This window comes from Arabidopsis thaliana, assembly GCF_000001735.4.
Source record: "Arabidopsis thaliana chromosome 1 sequence".
Taxonomy (NCBI): Eukaryota; Viridiplantae; Streptophyta; class Magnoliopsida; order Brassicales; family Brassicaceae; genus Arabidopsis; species Arabidopsis thaliana.
The window spans coordinates 28,122,851-28,143,617 of NC_003070.9; the positions used below are offsets into that span (position 1 = coordinate 28,122,851).

Consider the following 20,767-nt stretch of genomic DNA (forward strand, 5'->3'; position numbering starts at 1 on the left):
TTGGATATCTTAATTTTGGTTTAATCCCATGAGCTAGCTTCTTTTTTAGCTGTCTACCATTTTTTTTTTCTTTGAATGTATCTACCAAATATGGAACATTATATCATGTCTCGTATTGGAATAGTTGATACAAAATTCAATAATTAGAACTAGCTACAATATAGTCTTTTGTTTGGGGTAAAAGCTACGAAATCTAGTGGTCTAATTGTCTAAATGAGGTAAAAATTAAAAGTCCAGTGTATTTTGAAATTGTAAATTTATCACCGAAAAATGTAAAAAGCAAAAGAGAGATTACGAAAAGAGTGACGGAGATAACGGGAAACCGTACCGCCGTTTGCAGTCTGAAATGCTGAAGCTGACGTGACGTGTGGTGTGGCGTTTGAGAAATAACATCGAGTTTTTAGGGGTAAATAGGTCTTTATACTTCTTTCTGTTCCTAACAGACAGACGCTTCAAGGAAACACAAAAAGAAACAAAAAAAAAAAAAAAAACCTTTTTAGCTTTTTCTTTCTTCTTGGCGAGTTCGCGACCTTGGTCGGAAAATCAACAATCGCTTCTCTGCAATCGCATTATCGGCTCTAATGGCAGACCCAGAGGTACAATTACCTTAAACCCCCTCAATCTCCTCCTCTCACGAGTTCATTTTTTTCGATTTCGGATTTTTCTTCGTTTAGTTTCGTTCTGTTTCTTCTAGACCTTGTTTCTCTTATCGGACAGAATCTTGTTGCTGATTTCGCTAATTTTGTTTAAATTTTGGGTTTCACGATGTGGGTTTTGTCTTGCTTTTCTTTTCGGGGTTTGCGATGATTTTTTGTTCGTTTTGTTTTGGGTTAACACAGACCTTAGCGGCGTTGAAGAGAGCCTACGCCGATACGATACTGAACACGACGAAGGAAGCGGCGGCACGTGTGATGGTTTCTGAGAAGAAGGCGCGTAGGTATCAGCAAGAACTTGTGACGGTTAGAAATGAAGCACTTCATACGTTGGTTAGGCTTAAACAGATGCTTGATTCCAAGGTACTATCACTTTGTTCTTATTTTCATTTGTTTATGGGTTCTTGGTTTGTTTTATTTGGTTTCTGCCTGATTATGTTTTTGGGGTCTTAGAGGCATTTCTTTTTTCTTGCTTCATATGAAGATGGCTTTTGAAATTAAGTTTTTCAGCCTTGCTTTCATGGTTTTAAGCATTGTTAATGTTGTGTGTGTGTGTGTGACTCTGAGTTTTGTTTATTCAGTCTTTGACATTTGAAGTGACTAAAATCTTCCATCATTCAAATGATATGCTTCGAGACTATCATTTTTGCTATGTTTTTTCACTACATTCACTTCATTGAACGTTGATACAAGCCATTGTTTTTGACACTCTTGAGACTATTACATTGATACTTTGCAGATATAGCTTTTCTCTTCCTCCATTGATATTTGTTCATGAAACCTAAGGCCTAAAACTAATGAGCGTAACCAAGTGTAGCTTAGTGTCAGCAAGTTCTAGATTCGTTGTACCATTGTTGGCAGTGAGGCTTACACATATTTCATGGCTTATGCTCTCAATTCTCATTTCATCGTGAAATTTTTAAGTTAAAGGTTTTTCAGTGTGGGGGATATAGCTTTTTCATCTTAGAGACTGTATCACGTTTGCTTGAGGATGAGCTTTCCCTAATGGAGTATATCTTTCTTTTGTGGCTGGCTTTGCGTTTCCTCCTCAACTCTAATTTTTAAAAAACCGATTTGTGTTTATAGGTTAAGGAGACAGAGATGCAATCCTTGAAGCAGCAACAGAAGGTTGAGGAACTTGAAGCTCAGCTTGGAGAAGCTGAAGATATTGTAGGAGAGCTGAGGTTGGAGTTGAGAGTACTTCACGATGAGCTCAAGAAACTTACGGATGGTCAGAAACATCTTAAAAAGAATCATGAGGAAAACCTCTGTTGGAATAACCGTGATGCTGCAGTTTCTGTAATGCCTGAGGTTTCTTGCAGTCACGAGAACACAGAAGCTGTAGGTTTTTGCATCCCAGTGGAACAAAATGGATCAGTGGTGGCTAATGGGATAAAAGTACCGTCTTTGACTCGCATAAATAGTATTAACCGGTGTTCTTATAAAGATAACAAGGATCAATGTCACTACACTCTTCCATCTATACTGACAAAACGCAGGGAAACTGAAGGTTTAGCTCAGATGATCCACACAGTAGATAGCAGTATGGCCAATGGGGTTCTGTCTTCCTCTGTAGAAGTAGGAGATGTGAATGATGGAGTATGTCTTCACGAAGTTTCGTCTTGTAAAATTGTAGAGAGCTTAGAAATGTCTGGTTGTGCTGATGCTACTGACTCCATATCTTCTGTTAAAGATGGAGAAGCCCCAATAGTGTCTCCAAACTCTTCTCAGAAGGATGTCGGCACTCTTATATCCTTGAAAACATCTCCTCCGAGGGAACATGAAAATGACAGAAAGCTGGAGATTAGCGAAACAGAGGCAAGGAAGGAAGAAAAAGAGAGCTGTGAGAATATGGAGGTTTCTGCATCTCCTTTGTGCGAAGAAACTCCAGTTTTAGCACTGAGTAAAAATCGGTGCATCAAGTACACGTTCAAGAGGAAGAGAAAGAAGGAGGTCTTAAGTAATCTTGAAGGAGATTCCTCGTTTGAGGAGAGTAGAAACATGAAACAGAAGACTGTTGAGAAAGACGATGGTTACTTGGAGTCTCTGAAGCCTAGCTTTACCAGTGAATCATCTAGAGATGTAGTCTATGCTTAGCACATGTGGCTTGGAAGGTTAGTAAATATCGACATACATCTAATTTGCTATATCATATTAAGTTTATTATGTTTCCTTCTTGCCTTTAAACTTGAAAGTGTATGGTCTAAAAACTGATATCAGTAGCAGTGCCCTTTTGTTGCATTATGGTTTTGGGTGTAAACTCTTGTCCATTGTGATGGGTTTATATATATATGATGTCCAAGATTCTGAATGTTCTATGTTTCTTTATTGTATTTTAATGGGCACAGCTTGTACCATTCTCGTAGAATAAAGATTTGCAGCAGAACTAATCAACCAGTAGGATGCTCCAGCAAAATGGTTATAATCATCTAATATATAAGGATAGGTGGAAACTTTAAAATTCTTACTTACACCTGGATGGTGTAAGACTAAAGAGCTACCATTGTATTGCTTCCATTTCGTACCTATGTAAATAATCTTACGTAGAAGTCTTTAGCAAATACTAGTTTTTGTGACTTGGTCAAAGTTTATTCATGGAAATTTGGACTTGCGACCATGAATCATGGACTAAATAAGGAAATGTTAATCAAATAAATAATTTGACTCAAGAGATTGCGATATCTATAAATGCGAGTTTGTTCAATCTTCTGTTTAAAAAGTTAAAGACCGTTTCAATATAATTACCGGCTTTACTTCTACGTAAAGAGTAATTAAGACTTACGGAGGACTTATTCTTTCAATTCTTTTGTGAAAATATAAGAATTTTTATGATCATAAATAATATATTAATGATCATTTAAGGAAACATGATATATTTACTAAATAATCTATAACAGTCTTAGATTCAAGACAAATAATATTTTTGATTATTTATGAAACCCATTATATATTTTCTAGATAATCTTAAAATTAAGAATCACAGACCTTAAAAATCAACTACAGTAAATTGTTGAGCTGTGTTTTAAACACAGTAGAAGGTTCCCTTAATTAATAATACTAAAAAGGTAACTATTGTATTTAGTTCCTTTATTATTCAAAATTCATTAATTTTTTCATTATTTTATTTTCTTTATCAATACAAACACATTAACAAATATATCTAGTTTGCTTAATTATTTAAAATGCATCCCCTTTTTTCCTAATCTTGTTATGGGAAAAAAACTCAGTCTACATGCCTTGTAGTCCAAGTTTCATTGACAGACCAAAAAAAGCCATTAGACTAAAAAAAATCCACTAATTCGACGTCGTTTCAGCCAATCAAAAATCACCAAGGGTATAGTTTCGTAAATTAAAAGTCAAACCAGGGGTAGTTTCCCAAACGAGATCCTTTATATACCGTGTACACACAAGCATTTGGTTCTCCGAGCGAGAGACTGAGAAATAGAAGGAGCGTAGCAGAGCAGTTTCCGATTTTCATTTCTCTCTCTTAATCCAGATTTAAGTATTAGGGTTTTTTCTTCTATCATCGCCATTACTCTCTCTCTCTGTTTCGCTTGTGTGTGTGTGTTGCTCAAAGATTATCATCATCATGGTTGCTGTCACAGACTCTGAACTCTTTCATGGCTCTCCGATTTCAACAGATTTCTCCAAGAAACGCAAGGTGTGTTCTTCGAATTTCACTCCAATCTTAATGCGGTCGATTCGTTTCTTGTATCCGAGTATGTACGCTTGATTCAAAAGAAAAGTATAATCGATCCGCGTCTAATACCAAATCCCCAGTTTCTGTGTGATTCGAAGAACCGTGTTTTTCGTTGTCATGTGGATACCTTTTAGGGTTGATAATCGTCAATTCTTAATCTATGCATCGAATCTTGTGTGCATTTGCAGGCGAATTGGTTTTGTAAGCTGAAGCAGTGGAAGATTGATGCTCGTCGCAAACAATGGATTTCTCAATGTAAGAGCCTTTGAATCTTTAAGTTTTCAAGTTTTGTTCAATCTTTCGAGTGTTGATGATGATGAATTTGTTTGTGAATGGTATAGGGAAAAAAGCAAATGTAGATGAAGAAGAAATTGGACGTAGATTGAGATCTTTGTTAGAGAAACTGACTGATCAAAAAGCTTGGAGGATTGATTATGATGATGATGAGGATGATGAGATTGATCTTGAAAGGACATCATCATTTGCTAGTAGTCCCACGAGTGTTCTCAAGAGGAAAGATTCTGTTAGTGGTGATTGCTTTTGTTGTTCTAAGCAGATGACTGAGGAAGAGGAAGAAGTTTTTGACGATGCTTATGATAACTGGGATGGGTTTAAAGATGCGTTAAACTCCTTTGAGAATGATAACAACGAAAGCTCTCGACTTGTGACAGAAGATTTTGAGCAAGAAGAAGAAGATCTGATTCCAGATACAAGCCAGAGGATGAACAAGTGCAAGCAAGAAGCTGCACCTGGAAATCAGACGACGATTCACAGAAACAGTAATAAGAAGAAGAGGTCTAACTCTGAGAAGCAAAGAGGTGATGGTGATGAAGAATGTCCTATTTGCTCTGAGTTGATGGATGCAACGGATCTAGAATTCGAACCATGTACTTGTGGGTTTCGGATTTGTCTCTTTTGCCATAACAAGATCAGTGAAAACGAAGCACGTTGTCCAGCTTGCAGGAAGGATTATAAAAAGACGAGTAAAAAAAGTGGAGAAGTAGGTTATCAGCAACGTGGTCGTGGCACTATTCCCTTGTCTCCGTCGTTTAGAGGACTTGACAGAGCTTAAGAGAGAAAGAAAGAAGTTCCAAAAGTTTCATGAAACTTTTTTTCTAGTTTTGTCCTTAGTTTCATCAGGAACAAGAATTTTGTGGTTTTGCTTAATTAGATTGTTGTCATCTCGGCAATAAATTTTCATTCATGTTTGTGAATCATATAATACACATAAACCAATATTAGTCTTTTATTCGATACATCAAAAGATCATTCCTTAATATTAGCAAAGAAAAGTTTGACTTCATGATGGCACAAACATATCTCACAAGCGGAAGAAGTAAGCATGTCGTCGTCCTCACCAAAACGATGACGAAAACAATAGTTGGGAAAGATCTCGGTTCGACCATCGCAATTGCAGTTCTCACGAACATAGCTTTTTTGTAGGTGTCTCATCATCGGTTCGCCCCACCACCACATATTTCTGATATGTGTCCGATGTTTTTCCATCTCCTTGATCGTATTTGACAACATCAAAGGTTTTCGTAGAGAAGACAAGATCTTGAAACCATTTTGTTTTGTTTTGCCACCAAGACAAATTAGGATCAACCCATAAACATATTGTGCTTCTTGATTTCCATTGTTTGCAGTTTTTGCTATATGTTTGAGTCCTCTGTCTCGTTGACGTTCATGACTATCCCGATGAAAGTAATCGACAAGTCCTTTACGGTATATAGCCTCTAGGTTTCCACTCTTGCGACATCTTTTGAAAAAATTGTGAAATTTTTTACGGTTGCGCCATGGTAAAAGAGGGATTTTATTGAGGGAAAGCCGCTGCAGAATGTATCGATCGTTGCTGATACGTTTAAACGATTTCGAAACTAATTGAAGATTGCGAAACTCGGATAATGATGAAGCTGCAACACATTAAGAGATCTCTACAAGAAGGTCTTCAGGTAGAGAATCTAGAGAAACAGAAACTGTCATTCTGTGGGAATTCTTGAAAGAAGAAAAAGTACTATGGTTTGTTTAAGATTGTGAGTATTGTTTTCTCTCTTGATTTGTTGACTCGGGTTTTTATAACAATGTTTAGATTTCCTATTCCTAATAGGAAAAGGAAGTAATACAAAAGTTTAGAATAAGCCAAAAGATTAAAAATAAATAAAATCTAAAAAAGCTTTAAAAAAAAAAAGGAAAAATACATAATAATGGGATTAAATCCTTGTATGGAGAACAAATCCAAACCCTAGATTCTCTCATTCACCGTTCACCAATGGGAAAACCCAAAAGGAGAAATCATAGGAAACCCACTAACATCACCATCACGTCAATAGTATTTTTGTGATGATGAAGAATTTATCAGAAAATGGAAGTCAAAGACAAAGCAGAGGAAAGGATTGTTTAATGAAGTTGTGAGAGATGAGATTGGCTTTGTGTCTTGTTACTCTCCTAGTCACATACATAATACATTGATTACGAGGTGAATTTGAAACATGTTGGCACACTTCCGCTTGTCTTCGTCGTTTAGAGCACCTAAATTTACCATCATCCGTCCATTAGGTCAGTAGTTATATTTGTGATGATGAAGAAGTTTCCGGTTTTCGGAAAGTGGAAGCCAAAGACAAAACCAGAGGAAATTTTATGAAGCTGTGAGAAATGAGTTTATGTTGGGAGATCGATGAGATAAAATTACCATCATCCGTTTACTGAAGCTGCATTCTTATTATAGGAGTCTGATGACATATTCCACACTCCACAACAGTTTTTGTAACTAATTGTAACGTTGATACTTTGTCAAACTCTTGAACACATGATCATGATGGTGCGCCATTGTTATCGTTCATCTCAGCTTAACACAATCCTTGGTATATCAGTTGCATTCCAAAGGATTCTTCTTGGAACCTTCTTGACTCTACATTCGCTCGTAAACAAGTTTCTCACACTGCGGTGGAACAAAAACCAAGAACACAGAAACAATCATGACTTGACATCAAGACAATGCTACGTATTGTTGATGTACTGAGAAAATTATGAGTACCTTGATGAGCATATCTGTTGGGAGCCAAGCTGGTGCGGTGGGGATACCAACCCATCCAACCTAAAGTCTCCAAAATTCACAATCCATTAGCTCATCTTATGAAACAGAATAAACAATTTGTGTGGAGACTGACTTACAAGTGCATACTCTCCTGTCTCAAAGACACGAAGGTCCAAGACCTGCAAGATTTAGATTACTTGTTCAATAAGCTTGAAATCTCTTGTGATTTATTTTCAAAAGGGATTGTGTTATACCTCGCCGCGATCTTCGTATATGTAATCAAGTCCTTTGTAGAAAGGAGGATGTCCAACTGATAAGTACTGTAATTTCAACAAATGTAGCAAAACAAAAGTTTCAGAAACAGATTTTTGAAGAAGCAGCTTCAAAACTGGGAAAGATTTCGACTATACATTGATGCTGTTGAGGTACTTCTCTTTTTCCACACGAACGATTTGGCCCTTCTTCACTGTTTTCTCATCCACCAGAAACAGAAATTCAAAAGAATTATCAAAAATCTGTTATTGGATTCAACACTTAGAAACAAAAGTGAGGGAACAGACTCGAGTAAACCGGTTTCTTGGGGAGGGTTTTAGGGGTTTTGGTTGCAGCTGGTGATGCTTCCCCATCAGACTTGCCCTGTGTGCTCTGTTTCTCTTTCTCTGCTTCTGCTTTGACTGTGAATTGAGGAAGAGATCGATGAGGGAGTCTTCTAGAAGAAATTGGTAATGAAGAGGAGATGGTTGAAAGAGAAGAAAGCTGAGACACAGTCGCAGAGAAAGCCATTGGAGAGACCACCAAGAAAAAAAATTATGTGTTCTTGGAGTTTCGGGATAAGACCGCAATGGTATCCAAGTCTCTCAACGGTCTAAAACAGACATCACTGAACCAATCATAAGATGCCACGTAAGTGCAAACAAGTTTCCTCTGCTATACAACTAGGAATATAGTAATAGATAATGTATTCCAACAAAGATTATATTCGTTTTTTTTTGTTTTCTGATGCTTGAAAGTTTATGAATTATAAACACATACAAGTGAAATCGTGTATGTCACATGGAAGATCATATACAAAATCTTTTTACGTGTACTTTTAAATTATATGTTACATTATAGAATCTAATTGATCTGGTTGTGAAGTAGGAAACAATATATATACTGTAGGCAAAGTATTTAATTTTATAAAATTGTTTAAATCATATTCACATTGATCTCCTTTTGTTTTAACAAAAAAAAAAAACAGAGTAATAAGGTGAGCATTAGAATCTAGACTTACATAGTTGCATATATCAAAAATAATGTATATTACACAAGGAAATCAAGAGAAAACGTGAGAAAAGATTGAGCTCAATCATTTAACCCCTAGACTCTAATTTGATCCTCTTGGAAGATGGAGTGTCGTCATCAAGGGAGGAAACATCATGAGACGACGATGATGAAGATGTTGATGATGATGATGGAGATGAATCAATGTCGTTTTGTAGGATTCTCTTAGGACTAAGTTTTTTGGTTTTTCCTTCTTCAGCTTCACCACCTCTCATTATAAGTTCTTTTAAACGCTTCACATCAGCTAATTTCACCGGTTTTAGCAAAAACTCCTCTGCTCCTTCTATCATACATCTACAACAACAACAACAACAAAAGAGAGGATAGACAAAAAAATCAGATTACAGTGTTAAGATCCATTGATTCAGTTTTGTATCTTTAGCTATAGTGACTTACTGTTCTATACGAGGTTGTATGTTCTCAGAAGACATTATCACTACTGGGATTTCTCTGAGTGCTGAAGACTCCTGGCAAATATACAACAGAATTTTTGTAAGGAAAACACGAGAAGAGCTTATTCAAATCTTGCTCTAATAAATGACACAAAATAGAAATTTACTTTGATCTTCTTGAGGAGTTCATATCCTGTTAGTCCCGGCATTGAATAATCCGTCACTATCAAGTTCACTTTCAAATCCTGTTATCAAAATTTGCAAAATTGTTCATATAAACGGCATCAATAAACAAATAATAAAATCATCCTCTAAAGGTTAAACTTTTGATCCACATTGTGAAACCTTAGATTTCTTGGGAGCCAAACCAGCATAAGAACACTTCAAGTTTCAACGTCTAGGGTTGATTTTGCTAGAAAACAGAGAGATTCTAAGAAATGAATGAATATATACCTTAAGACCAGAAGATCCATTGTCTCCATCTAAACCAAGATACTGCAGAGCCCTAGTCCCACTCTCAACAGTCGTCACTATATAAAGAAACCCACCAAATTTATCCAAAAAAACGAATCAGAAACCAAACAAAAGAAAAGCAGAAAACGTAAAGAGAAACAGTTTTGCCTTTTACCTTTACAAGCAGAGATCTTAAGCAATCTCTCAATAACTTTACGATCCACGAAACTATCATCAACGGCAAGAACATGTAACTCCGGTGAAGAAGAAGAAGATAAAGAAGAAGATAAATCTCTGAGAGCCATTGTTTTCTCTCGGGAAAGTAAACAACAAAACAGATGAAGAAACGTTTAAAGTTTGAACGTCAAAGGACGCAGAAATCAATGTGAAGAAGGAAGACGAGGAGTTACATAAATAAGAGAGAGAGAGAGAGAGAGGCAGAAGCGGTGAGTGAGATACATAAATAAATAGGAAAGAGAAAGAGGAGGAGATTTAAGGAAATACACAGAAGAGAATCTGGAGGATCGGATCTTGATGTTGTTGTTGTTGTTGTTAAGATCTTGTGAGGGTCGGAAGAGAATCTAAAGGCGATGAGTGATGTGTTTATGTCTTGTCAGAAAACGTAATATTGTGTCTTCACGGTCATAATCTTTTTAGGGACCCAATTTTCTTTGATTTTACGATCCTTTTGTCTGCTCTTTCTTTCTATCTGACAATGACTACTCTCCTCTCTTTTTATCTTTCGTATTCAGTAATTACATGTACTGTCTATTAATTTCTTTCACTTGGTTTCTTTTCATTCTTTCACATAAAATAAAATTTTCACTACATTTATGTTGGAAAAAGAGTACATATATTTGTACTTTTGAAGATTCACAAAATCTATATAGAACTTATAAAATCTTCATGAGGTGAATCAATTGAAAGTTCACAAACATGATTTTTTTTCTCAAAACTTTAAAATATAATTATTTTTGTAACTCATCAAATAAACTTTGGTGGACACCATTACAAAAACAAACATATCCATTCAAGGTTTGATTAATAACATAAAACGGTACAAAAATTTAAGCAGATAGAGAAAGCGGTTAACGATATGTAAATAATTAAAAGTGGTATAAAGTAACGGATAGAAAGAACGGTGCGGTGAAAGTATCTTTTTAATCGCTTTGGTATTATTTTCATAATCAATTACAACGGATACGCTATACTCCTACCGCAATGCATCAATTATAACCAATATGTTTTAGATGGAAAGGCCTGGTTAGCAATCGACTCTGCTGTTTGGTTTGTGAGAATCGTCGAACTCTTCTTTGAACTCCACAATGTCTTGTGAGACCATTTCCAAAGAATGCCCAATTAGACCCATAAACCAACTAACTCTGTACAATCTGAAAAAGAAAGAAACGTTCCATAAAACGGTTAAAACATTATTTAGCGGTAAACAAATGTGATACAACTACACCAAATTACCCAAGAAGTCACTTAAAAAGACTTTTTTCAAAACAAAATAAAACAAACCAATCGATGAAACGTCTTTTTAGCAAATCGCTATGTACTTCGGCCGCCGGAGCCAATCTCAAACCACCGCCGGCAGATTCCGCCGCCATAGCTAAGCTTATCCTCTCTTCTCCGAACACAACTCACCAAGACGATCAATTTCTACTCTCCACCAAAACAACCCCATGGACCCCAAATCTCGTGAACTCTGTTCTCAAGCGACTCTGGAACCACGGCCCTAAAGCTCTCCAATTCTTCCACTTCCTCGACAATCACCACCGCGAATATGTCCACGACGCTTCCTCCTTCGATCTCGCAATCGACATTGCCGCCCGTCTTCACCTCCACCCCACCGTCTGGTCACTCATTCACCGTATGCGCTCTCTCCGCATCGGTCCTTCTCCCAAAACCTTCGCAATCGTCGCCGAGAGGTACGCATCCGCTGGGAAGCCCGATAAAGCGGTTAAGCTGTTTCTGAATATGCACGAACATGGTTGTTTTCAAGATTTAGCTTCTTTCAATACGATTCTCGATGTGTTGTGTAAATCTAAACGCGTAGAGAAAGCTTATGAGTTGTTTAGAGCTCTTAGGGGAAGATTTAGTGTTGATACAGTTACTTACAATGTGATTCTTAACGGTTGGTGTTTGATTAAAAGGACGCCTAAGGCTTTAGAAGTTTTGAAAGAGATGGTTGAGAGAGGGATAAACCCTAATTTGACTACTTATAACACAATGCTCAAAGGTTTTTTCAGAGCTGGGCAGATTAGACATGCTTGGGAATTCTTCTTGGAGATGAAGAAACGGGATTGTGAAATAGATGTTGTCACTTATACTACTGTGGTTCACGGGTTTGGTGTTGCGGGGGAGATAAAGCGGGCGAGGAATGTTTTCGATGAGATGATTAGAGAAGGTGTGCTTCCTTCTGTTGCGACGTACAATGCTATGATTCAAGTTTTGTGTAAGAAAGATAATGTGGAGAATGCGGTTGTGATGTTTGAGGAAATGGTGAGGAGAGGTTATGAGCCGAATGTGACGACTTATAATGTGTTGATAAGAGGGTTGTTTCACGCTGGAGAGTTTAGTCGTGGAGAGGAGTTGATGCAGAGAATGGAGAATGAAGGCTGTGAACCAAACTTCCAGACATATAACATGATGATCCGTTATTATTCGGAATGCAGCGAGGTCGAGAAAGCGTTGGGTTTGTTTGAGAAAATGGGGAGTGGTGATTGCTTGCCAAATCTAGATACTTACAACATACTGATAAGTGGAATGTTTGTGAGAAAAAGATCAGAAGATATGGTGGTCGCTGGTAAACTATTGCTTGAGATGGTTGAGAGAGGGTTTATACCCCGGAAATTTACTTTTAATCGAGTTCTGAACGGGCTTCTTTTGACAGGGAATCAAGCTTTTGCAAAGGAGATCTTGAGATTGCAGAGTAAATCTGGTAGCCGGCTTCTCCGGAAGTTCAGGCTATGAAGTTACTAGTCTGCATGTGATTGGGGATAGACTCTTGCTATGTTTACAACAATCAATACTTCCCCAAAGCATTGCATTGCAGTTAATAGAGACTGGACCAGGAAAGGCTTCATAGGATTTTGCAAGAACAGTTTATTATCAATGCCAAAACTACACAAGTGCTTTATTATTCTGGGCAAAAATTCAGTGCCTTTTACAGTAGCTGTGTTGTGAGTATAGAAAATGGAATTGATACAATGTTGGAAAATTCTTGGTGTAAATAAATGATACATGTGAATTAGTTCCCAAATATTTGCTTATGTGGTTCTCCAGTAGATATTGAATCAGAGGGAGATAGTGTGGCTGCTCCCCACTGGGTTGGTTCCATTTTTCAACTTCCGTTTTTCAGTTACAAAATGATCTCGTCTTGAACACTGACGTTCAGTGTCTTGTTTGGAAGAACAATACTGCTGGTCACCACAACCTCGTCTTCAACTGCAACCGAGTCTCCTGTAACCATTATGTTTGAGGTTAGTTATCTGTCTATAAAGAGATTTTGCTTTCTGTATATAAAGAGAAGGAGCTACAATGGAGGAACAGTTTACCGAGAATTGTAACTCCGAGTTTCGAATTGTAGACTCCCTCAGCCTGTGATCAACAAAGTACAACTTCAGGTTCACGATTGTAAAGGAATCAAACAAAAACATTTCAAGGTCCAAAAAGAATGAGTCAGGCTCTTAAGAGATGAGCAGAAGAGGGAAACATGCCTGGACGCGGGACCATCTCCCGATAGAAGATTTCCACCCAACAATTGCGTTAGTCACCACTGCATTTTCCTGGGCAAAGAGTCACTGAAGGGTCAACCTCGAGAAAATTTAACCGTTTTTCACTTTGTGTCTTGTATAAGTAGACATACCATGATCTCAACATCGTCAAGGATGATGCAGCTCATAAGCCTGACGCCCGGTCCAACACGAGCATTTGCAGAGATTGAGACGTTGGGACCAATCTGTTAATAGATGAAACTTAATGCTTTGTGATAAAAGTGGAATCAGAAGAAATTGCTTCAACGAGGGACAAAACCATATGTAAGTACCTTTGCAGTTGGGTGAACTTTTGCAGAAGGATGTATGTAAACATCACCAATCACAATGGCACTCCTTGTTCCATCACCACTAGCCAACAGTTGGGGAGATGTCAAGCGGAATTGGGAAAGATAGAGTCCTGAACACCTCAACGACATCCTGTGCAAAAGTCAACTCATAAGTCAGAGCCATAAACACTATCCCTGTTTCAGCTGCTGCTAAACATTTTGTATCCTTGCGGCTTCAAAGAAATGAAAACACAAGGCAAGCAATACATACCCAGGAGATTTGATTTGCTCCCAGAAATCCATAGTCTCATAAGTATATAGCCGTTTCTTCCCAGCTAGAGGTGAAAGGATGTCTTGATCCAGTCTTACAAAATCTGTCGGGATCCTATTTTAAAGAAGTTAAAAGATCATTTTAAGAAGATGATTCGAATGGTTTTCAATTATGGACAAGGAGACAATCGACAAACCTTGTTGCCGGTTGAAGAGCTTCGAAGCTGGAAACACGTTTTAGAGTTGCTACAACAAAACAGAGGAAAAAGATGAGAAGTCTTTAAAGATAGAAAGCTAAGACAAGAAAACACAAATTATGTGTAAGATCTTTGTTACTGCTTTACCTCTATCTTTCCTCTGAGTAGAAACATCTCCTATGGCATTAAAAATTTCAGGTGTAAATACATAAACACCACAGTTAATTCGATCACTGACCTGTGTTTCCAAAATAAAACATAAGAATCAAAGCTTGAAGATGCTATAAAGATTGGGTCATCTCAGTAATAAATGTACATACAAAAGTTTCGGGTTTCTCGGTGTAATGAAGCAGCTCATTAGTAACTGGATCTGCAACCAATTCTCCAAATTGGCTGGCTGATTCAGGAGAGACCTAAAAACCAAAACGCAGAAGCAAATTTGATTGACCCGCCAAAAAAACAAAAACCAGACTAATCATATACAATCACAAACCTTGATCACAAGAAGAGTTCCAATTCCACCATATCCCCTGTGAGCCTCTGTTGATCAAAAGTAGCAATAGTTAAGAACGACCTTCAAAACCATAAGATGAGACCTCACAAGGTTTGGATTAATGAAAAAGAATATACCGAGCATTTTGGGCAAGGGGAAACTGCAGCAAACATCACAGTTAAGCAGGAAGATATGAGACTGCAAGAAGTAGATATAGGAACTCAGATGTGAGAAGAAGCATTTAGTCCATAAAACACAAAAGAAGAATGATTCTATATAGTAAGATCCTTGGAGACTAACCGGACTATCTTCCATAATAAGATTTCTAAAGTGATACAGCCCACCAGCTGAACCATGTGGTTTGTCTTCTCGCAGATATCTAATTTGCAGAATCCCAAAAAAAAAAAACAGAGAAGAAAGATCAGAGCTACACGAATGAGCCACTGATACTTGAGCTGAAGCTAACGCAAAAAGAGGAGAGATTCACTAACCTAACAGGAACTTTAAGTTCATTAGAGATGGCTGAAACATAAAGTGCAAATTCCCTTTCCTCATAGAAGCCAACAAGATATATTTGAGCTAAATTTGGAATCTGCAGACAATAAGGGATTGGTATCATCATCTCTCAGTCTCTCCAGTGATCTGAATTGTTGAAATCATGAGTGAAGAATATTACTCTTTTACAAGCTGAAATTGGATGATGCACCATTGGTTGTCCCGCAATAGGAAACAGAGGCTTTGGAATATTCAGCGACAATGGCCGAAATCGAGTGCCTGTGCATCACTCAATAACCAATATTTACACAGAATCAGAACCATAATCATTCGGATACACGAAACTAATAACCAAACAAGAGAGAAACGCATTGGATATCAAAATCTAACGGAATTAGATTTGATCAATCGAGATTTCACAGTCATTTGCTTTTGAGGAGGAATCAGAAAGAAAGAAAGAAAAAAAGCAAACATATTTAGCGGTTACCTTTGGTTGGACCACCGACCATGATCACAGCCACCACTTTCTCCTCCATTGAGCTCCCCATGTTCAAAGCTCAGATCTTTTTAACAGACCCACAAAACTTTGACAGAAATTTCCCAACTTGCAGAAAAATGGGGACAGCAGTATCACAATTCAGACAAAAGGATTTGAGCTTTGAAGGAAGATCTCCTCTGAGAAACTGGAAAAACAAAAAAAGGTGAAGTTTTTGAGAAGATCTAATCGAAACTGTGACAGGTTAGTTGTGGTTATCGAGATCTAAGAAGCTGTATTGTTGCGGTGATGGGGTCCCTCCAAGTCACACTCACCATTCACCACAGTCCTTTAAGGATAAGCGCGAGACCTCTCGTCTTTACCTCTTTTTCAGATTTGGTTGCCAAACATTTTACTATTTAAAAAATGGAAAAAAAATCCACAAATCTTCAGATCTCATAAAATGTTTATTTCAAGCAATTATAGTAAAAAAAAAAGTTATGATTTGGAATTGATTGCCATGTGAGTTTTAACTTTGATGTGACTTGAAGGTGACATAAAATGGTTCATGTTCTTGATACTGCTGCACCAGAGCCTAAAATGGTGCCTCAATACTGGCCTTTATAGAACAACCAATAATTATCAGCAAAGCATCTTTTATTCATTATAAATTCAACAGGTTTTACAAAAGAGTTTCAGGACCGAACTAGACAGACTGATAATAAAAGCACAAAGATTTGAACAGACAGCATTTGGTTTGGTTTCCATTTCCATGACAATGTATTCATTACTTAGTTGGGAGATTTGTACCATCCCCAGGGATCGTTTGAAGTGTAGAGAGTCACTTGCTTCACACTCAAGTAGTTATCAAGTCCCCTGAAGCACGCAAGAAACCAGCCATAACCAAGATTTGTTCAGTACAAGCCATCAAGATATAGTCTTTTAAAAACAAGATTCGAGATAGAAAAAGAAATGTACCATTCTCCAAGTTCTCGTCCAAACCCACTGCGTTTGACACCACCCCATGGGGCTTGGGTAAAGCAAGGCTGCGAGCAGTTAATCCAGACAATCCCAGCTTCAAAGGCCTAACAAAGTAGACACCAATTGTTTGTGTTATTTGATGGTATTGTTATTTCACTTGCTAGGCATTAAAAACAAATCTGAATGGTTCAAGAAACCGGTACTAACCTCGCTTATACGGTCACATCTTTCTGTGTCATTAGATATCACTGCAGCTCCTAGTCCGTAACTGTCATTAATCAATGAATAATTTTCAGCCACATAAGATCTTAAATGATAAATTTGATTTAAACACCAGTGTCAGCGGATGGGATTTGATCAGATTTCACTTTCTGGAGAAACGTTAACTTACTGAGAGTCATTTGCTAGCTCAATTGCCTCGTCCTCACTGGCAAATGTTTTCACGCAAAGAACAGGCCCGAAAACTTCTTCTCTCCATATTTGCATTGAAGTGGTTACATCAGTTATGATGGTTGGTTCAATGAAGAAGCCCTTTTCCAGATGCTGTGAAATATAGATATGATATAAAAGGTCATCATCATAGTCTGGAAGAAACTGCATCAAGGATAGGTAAGGGAGGGAGATGTAATACCTCAGGTCGGGAACCACCATGCAAGATCGTTGCTCCTTCACTCTTGGCCGTTGAGATAAACTTCAATATCTTCTCGTACTGTAATATTTACATTTGTCAGCTCAATCAGATTATATGATCATAGAAGAAAAGCACACCTACCAAGTAAGAACATGATAAGCGTGATGAAATATCATATGCTAGATGTGATTTGATTGATGCTCTAAAAGCTAAACGGTTCAGAATTAGAGGGACAAAAGTTAATCACTATACTACAGAACTCAATTCTCTTTTCCTTTTTAGTCCTGGTTGTTGTATTGCAACCTGATGGGAAATTGACAAATAATATGAAGACAGAAAAAACGATCACTGGGATTTTACCTGTCCTTTGCTAACTACAGGACCAAGCCTGCATCCTTCTTCCATGGGGTCTGAAATTTTAATGTTCTTGCTCCATTTTACAAGCTTCTCTATGAACTCAGATGCGATGCTTTCCTAAGATATAAAATAAAAAAATTTAGACAAGAGAGTCAGCAATTGTATCCCTGTTGGCATATCCACCAGAAGGTTTGATCTGAAATAAATGTCATTGTCATTGACCTTAATGGAAACATCTTCCCGTATGACTTGGAACATTCACTTCTCCAGTAATAAATATTCGCATGTCATATTGGGAAGATCAGGTAAAACCTTAAAGCAAGTAGAAGATTGGGACTTACGTGAACAAGAAGGCGGGAAGTTGCACTGCAGATTTGACCATTTGTCCAGAAGCAACCGAAAAGAGCCCATTCAGCAGCTATCATTTGCCGGCGTCAAAACATACAAAGAGTTTAATTTTAAGATTAAGCAAATTTAAGTCATGTCTACTCGTCTCAAAGCAACAAAAGCATTAGTACTATCTTGAATATAGCACAAGAAGAAGTTATTATAAAAAAACTCCAAATCCACTAAACTACTTTTTGTGACATTCACCTTTATCAAGATCAACGTCATCAAACACAATGAGAGGGCTCTTCCCACCAAGTTCCATAGAAACAGGCTGCAACAATGCCATGAGTAATGTGTCATTGACATTGGTGATGAAACAAAAGGAGGAGAAGGAATATACAGCAGAAAGTTCAAAAATTGGAATTACCTTCACCAACTGAGCAGCGGCTGTCATGACCTTACTTCCTGTGGCGAAACTTCCAGTAAATGCAATCTGCAACGAAATCATAACTTAGCATTGAAGCGTTTAAGAAACGCAGACGTTAAACTGAATGTTTAATCATAGCCTTTAGAGTTAATTTTGTTGGGACTTATGTTTACTGTATTCTCAAAGACCAATACCTTGTCCACGCCAGGATGTGATGCCAAAGGAGCACCAGCTTCCGAACCGAAACCAGTCAAAACATTGAGGACCCCAGGAGGAAGACCAACTTCTCGACAAATATCAGCAAGCTCCAAACAAGTACTGAATTTAGAACCATGAGACGTGTTCAAATAAGGACCAATACAGAAGCATAAGAGCAAAACAGATTATACACAATTACGTACACTGATGCCAGCTCTGATGGCTTGAGAATCGCAGTGCACCCTGCAGCAAGGGAAGGAGCCACCTTCCAAACAGCCATCAAAAGGGGGTAATTCCTTCAACATCAAACCAGATCCATGAGTCAGTTTCTGGTCATATAAAATAGAATAGGTGCCATATAGACTCAAACAAGTTAACCACAAAAGGAAAGCTACCATGGTGTAATAAGTCCCACAACTCCGAGAGGTTGCTTCAGAACATAACTCTTAAAACTCTCCATGGGAAGCGAGACTGGTGCTTTCTGCTTAGCATCTAATCCTTCAGCAAGGTCAGCATAAAATTCAAAACATCCAGCAACATCATCCTGCAAAAGATCAAACAAACACATTTAAGATCAAACCTACAAAGAAAACCCTACATTTCACAAAAACAAAATGGAAGCAACAGTACCATATCCCATACTGCTTCATCCAATGGTTTACCACAATCAAGCGCCTCGAGCTTTGCCAGATCCGTCTTTCTTTCATTTACCTACACATCAGATAACAGAAGACTAAAACTGATTACACAAAAGCCCAAACAAAACTGAGGCTTTGTCAACACAGCATCACAATCACAAACATAAAATGAATACCTTAGCAGCAATAGCACGTAAATACTTAGCACGAACAGCTCCAGGTGCTTTGGCCCAATCTTTCCCTTTATTCCTTGATAATGCTCTTCGAGCAGCGTTGACAGCAACATCCACGTCCTCCGTTGTAGCTGCAGGAATATCACCTATCTCATCCAACACATACAAATCCTTGGATCAACTTCAACTAAAATTCATGGAAAGAAAGTAGTCGATACAGCAAAAGATAGTCATGAATAGAGTTAGGAGCAAGTAATATCTCCACATCGAACTAAGAAGTAAACAAAAGTATACATTTTTACTTGGATCTAATCGAGCTGTGGCGGATTTTGAGAAAAGCGCTTACCAATGACCTCTTCAGTAGCTGGATTAACGATCGGGATTCGCTTCTTCAAGATGGGTTCTCTCCATTCGCCGTCGATGAATAGCTGGCGAGTAGGCATCGGAATCGCCATTGTTCTTATCTGAATCTAGAGCTCCGGAGATGGAGTTGCTGCTGCTCACTGGATCGTGGATTCGTGGTGCACCGTGCACGCACTTCAAGATTTGGACTTTATAAGTAGCTTTCACTAATGAAGAAGAGTAGGAGGATCAAAACGAAAAAGCCTCTCTTTTTTCCTTGTTCTGCTGACACCAACCAGATCAACTTTTTTTAATTATAACTCTTTTACTAATCTAATTAAAAATGTGTATTTAGTTCCAAAATAATTAAAACAGAGATCAAATTTTCATATTATGAACAAAAATATATAGAAATTAGAAGAACTAAAAATCATACACAAAGTTAATTAGAAAAGGATTAGAGATCTTTAAACGTCACTTTTTTGTTTTGTTTTTTTGCAAGATAAGAGGTGAATCAAAATTGAAAAAGGAAATAAACATGTAATATATTCCAAACGTTGAGTAAAATCCTAAACCGGCAAGGATTAGGTTCCGTAAACCTTATAAATAGAGAGTTCGTATAGTCTTTGTTTTCCTCATCAATACTCAAATAACTCATCGACTTATATTCCTCAATCTTCCTTCTTCGATTTTCTTAATTTGTGATCTTTTGATCGATAATGGCGACCACAACAACAAGAATCTTCTCCTTCATGCTCATGATGATGAGCTTCACCGTTCTAATGGGATGTTGTTGCTCAGCGAAAACCTATAAAGTTGGTAACTCGGAGGGTTGGGGGCAATCTGTTCCGTGGGTTCTGAACAAATAAATAATAGTAACAAACGATTTTCCCAAAATGGAAATTGATTATTGAATCTAAGGGAGACTGTTCTTACACAAGGTTGTGTCACAAGTTCATTAGTAGTGGCTATCTCGAGCAAAGTATAATGAAAGTTAGTAGTGGCCACTGGCCTTCAATTCAATTATTGCTCCATCTTGAGAAGTGGGATTAAAAGAAGGTAACTTTTTTTAACTTATTTGGAAAACAGAATGCGTAAACAAAAGAGATAGCTACTGCTCTAAATAGTGTTCATGTATGAAACTTCTGTTTTGGTTC

The 20,767-nt window shown here is 37.6% G+C and overlaps 8 protein-coding genes and 1 long non-coding RNA gene across 12 annotated transcripts; 3 read left to right on the forward strand and 6 right to left on the reverse strand.

The window, feature by feature from the left end:
- The first annotated feature begins 450 nt into the window (after positions 1 to 450).
- On the forward strand, positions 451 to 3,226 carry AT1G74860 (uncharacterized protein). The gene is made up of 3 exons (NM_106144.3): positions 451 to 596; positions 840 to 1,016; positions 1,740 to 3,226. The coding sequence occupies exons 1-3, from the start codon at positions 582 to 584 to the stop codon at positions 2,748 to 2,750; spliced, it is 1,203 nt and encodes a 400-aa protein (NP_565092.1). The 5' UTR covers positions 451 to 581; the 3' UTR covers positions 2,751 to 3,226.
- Positions 3,227 to 4,077: 851 nt separating this feature from the next.
- AT1G74870 (RING/U-box superfamily protein) lies at positions 4,078 to 5,940 on the forward strand. Its single transcript, NM_106145.3, has 3 exons — positions 4,078 to 4,314; positions 4,542 to 4,608; positions 4,695 to 5,940. Exons 1-3 carry the CDS (start codon positions 4,243 to 4,245, stop codon positions 5,423 to 5,425), a joined length of 870 nt encoding a protein of 289 aa, NP_177625.1. The 5' UTR covers positions 4,078 to 4,242; the 3' UTR covers positions 5,426 to 5,940.
- Positions 5,620 to 6,895, reverse strand: AT1G74875 (F-box protein; the record flags this gene model as incomplete). Its single annotated transcript, NM_001160999.1, has 2 exons — positions 5,620 to 6,266; positions 6,811 to 6,895. The coding sequence occupies 2 exons, from the start codon at positions 6,893 to 6,895 to the stop codon at positions 5,620 to 5,622; spliced, it is 732 nt and encodes a 243-aa protein (NP_001154471.1).
- An 82-nt stretch (positions 6,896 to 6,977) lies between these two features.
- Positions 6,978 to 8,227, reverse strand: NdhO (NAD(P)H:plastoquinone dehydrogenase complex subunit O). Its single transcript, NM_106146.5, has 6 exons — positions 7,948 to 8,227; positions 7,798 to 7,853; positions 7,642 to 7,707; positions 7,525 to 7,566; positions 7,388 to 7,447; positions 6,978 to 7,291 (listed from the first exon to the last, which is right to left on the reverse strand). Exons 1-6 carry the CDS (start codon positions 8,168 to 8,170, stop codon positions 7,262 to 7,264), a joined length of 477 nt encoding a protein of 158 aa, NP_565093.1. The 5' UTR covers positions 8,171 to 8,227; the 3' UTR covers positions 6,978 to 7,261.
- A 369-nt stretch (positions 8,228 to 8,596) lies between these two features.
- ARR15 (response regulator 15) lies at positions 8,597 to 10,175 on the reverse strand. Its single transcript, NM_106147.2, has 5 exons — positions 9,731 to 10,175; positions 9,556 to 9,632; positions 9,270 to 9,347; positions 9,107 to 9,177; positions 8,597 to 9,004 (listed from the first exon to the last, which is right to left on the reverse strand). Exons 1-5 carry the CDS (start codon positions 9,858 to 9,860, stop codon positions 8,740 to 8,742), a joined length of 621 nt encoding a protein of 206 aa, NP_177627.1. The 5' UTR covers positions 9,861 to 10,175; the 3' UTR covers positions 8,597 to 8,739.
- Positions 10,176 to 11,082: 907 nt separating this feature from the next.
- OTP43 (Pentatricopeptide repeat (PPR) superfamily protein) lies at positions 11,083 to 12,817 on the forward strand (the record flags this gene model as incomplete). Its single annotated transcript, NM_106148.2, has 2 exons — positions 11,083 to 12,364; positions 12,452 to 12,817. The coding sequence occupies 2 exons, from the start codon at positions 11,083 to 11,085 to the stop codon at positions 12,529 to 12,531; spliced, it is 1,362 nt and encodes a 453-aa protein (NP_177628.2). The 3' UTR covers positions 12,532 to 12,817.
- On the reverse strand, positions 11,803 to 12,420 carry AT1G09517. Its single transcript, NR_139640.1, has one exon. It is a non-coding gene; the product is annotated as an other RNA (long non-coding RNA).
- AT1G74910 (ADP-glucose pyrophosphorylase family protein) lies at positions 12,511 to 16,121 on the reverse strand. Of its 3 annotated transcripts, NM_179555.3 has the most exons (16): positions 15,869 to 16,117; positions 15,546 to 15,741; positions 15,240 to 15,337; positions 15,055 to 15,155; positions 14,864 to 14,942; positions 14,701 to 14,761; positions 14,564 to 14,610; positions 14,391 to 14,483; positions 14,218 to 14,308; positions 14,071 to 14,119; positions 13,875 to 13,988; positions 13,607 to 13,754; positions 13,427 to 13,519; positions 13,278 to 13,346; positions 13,116 to 13,158; positions 12,511 to 13,020 (listed from the first exon to the last, which is right to left on the reverse strand). In NM_179555.3, exons 2-16 carry the CDS (start codon positions 15,604 to 15,606, stop codon positions 12,920 to 12,922), a joined length of 1,248 nt encoding a protein of 415 aa, NP_849886.1. In that variant the 5' UTR covers positions 15,607 to 15,741; positions 15,869 to 16,117; the 3' UTR covers positions 12,511 to 12,919. The 3 variants fall into 3 exon arrangements, with proteins under 3 accessions (NP_849886.1, NP_177629.1, NP_849887.1); NM_106149.4 differs by having other exon boundaries at positions 15,546 to 16,121; NM_179556.2 differs by having other exon boundaries at positions 13,116 to 13,152; positions 13,274 to 13,346; positions 15,546 to 15,918.
- Positions 16,122 to 16,146: 25 nt separating this feature from the next.
- ALDH10A8 (aldehyde dehydrogenase 10A8) lies at positions 16,147 to 19,987 on the reverse strand. Of its 2 annotated transcripts, none has more exons than NM_106150.4 (15): positions 19,615 to 19,987; positions 19,272 to 19,414; positions 19,088 to 19,168; positions 18,853 to 19,001; positions 18,661 to 18,753; positions 18,454 to 18,577; positions 18,260 to 18,325; positions 18,097 to 18,163; positions 17,844 to 17,920; positions 17,506 to 17,619; positions 17,146 to 17,223; positions 16,906 to 17,057; positions 16,722 to 16,782; positions 16,512 to 16,618; positions 16,147 to 16,409 (listed from the first exon to the last, which is right to left on the reverse strand). In NM_106150.4, exons 1-15 carry the CDS (start codon positions 19,721 to 19,723, stop codon positions 16,325 to 16,327), a joined length of 1,506 nt encoding a protein of 501 aa, NP_565094.1. In that variant the 5' UTR covers positions 19,724 to 19,987; the 3' UTR covers positions 16,147 to 16,324. The 2 variants fall into 2 exon arrangements, with proteins under 2 accessions (NP_565094.1, NP_001185399.1); NM_001198470.1 differs by having other exon boundaries at positions 16,159 to 16,409; positions 19,272 to 19,399; positions 19,615 to 19,894.
- Between the last annotated feature and the right edge of the window lie 780 nt (positions 19,988 to 20,767).

Excerpts from the sequence above, each read along its gene's own strand:
- AT1G74860 (NM_106144.3), top strand. Across the intron at positions 1,017-1,739 it reads AACAGATGCTTGATTCCAAG|GTTAAGGAGACAGAGATGCA; the intron begins GTACTATCACTT and ends TTGTGTTTATAG.
- ARR15 (NM_106147.2), bottom strand. The coding sequence starts at position 9,860 with ATGGCTCTCAGAGATTTATCTTCTTCTTTATCTTCTTCTTCTTCACCG. Across the intron at positions 9,178-9,269 it reads AACTCCTCAAGAAGATCAAA|GAGTCTTCAGCACTCAGAGA; the intron begins GTAAATTTCTAT and ends TATATTTGCCAG. Across the intron at positions 9,005-9,106 it reads ATACAACCTCGTATAGAACA|ATGTATGATAGAAGGAGCAG; the intron begins GTAAGTCACTAT and ends TTGTTGTTGTAG.
- AT1G74910 (NM_106149.4), bottom strand. The coding sequence starts at position 15,606 with ATGGGGAGCTCAATGGAGGAGAAAGTGGTGGCTGTGATCATGGTCGGT. Across the intron at positions 15,156-15,239 it reads CAATTTCAGCTTGTAAAAGA|ATTCCAAATTTAGCTCAAAT; the intron begins GTAATATTCTTC and ends TATTGTCTGCAG. Across the intron at positions 13,347-13,426 it reads TTGACGATGTTGAGATCATG|GAAAATGCAGTGGTGACTAA; the intron begins GTATGTCTACTT and ends CTCTTTGCCCAG.
- AT1G74870 (NM_106145.3), top strand. The coding sequence starts at position 4,243 with ATGGTTGCTGTCACAGACTCTGAACTCTTTCATGGCTCTCCGATTTCA. Across the intron at positions 4,315-4,541 it reads ATTTCTCCAAGAAACGCAAG|GCGAATTGGTTTTGTAAGCT; the intron begins GTGTGTTCTTCG and ends GTGCATTTGCAG. Across the intron at positions 4,609-4,694 it reads CAAACAATGGATTTCTCAAT|GGAAAAAAGCAAATGTAGAT; the intron begins GTAAGAGCCTTT and ends TGAATGGTATAG.
- ALDH10A8 (NM_106150.4), bottom strand. The coding sequence starts at position 19,723 with ATGGCGATTCCGATGCCTACTCGCCAGCTATTCATCGACGGCGAATGG. Across the intron at positions 19,169-19,271 it reads TACGTGCTATTGCTGCTAAG|GTAAATGAAAGAAAGACGGA; the intron begins GTATTCATTTTA and ends TCTGATGTGTAG. Across the intron at positions 16,410-16,511 it reads GGACGAGAACTTGGAGAATG|GGGACTTGATAACTACTTGA; the intron begins GTACATTTCTTT and ends TGCGTGCTTCAG.
- NdhO (NM_106146.5), bottom strand. The coding sequence starts at position 8,170 with ATGGCTTTCTCTGCGACTGTGTCTCAGCTTTCTTCTCTTTCAACCATC. Across the intron at positions 7,854-7,947 it reads CAAGAAACCGGTTTACTCGA|TGAAGAAGGGCCAAATCGTT; the intron begins GTCTGTTCCCTC and ends ATGAGAAAACAG. Across the intron at positions 7,448-7,524 it reads AGACAGGAGAGTATGCACTT|GTTGGATGGGTTGGTATCCC; the intron begins GTAAGTCAGTCT and ends TGGAGACTTTAG.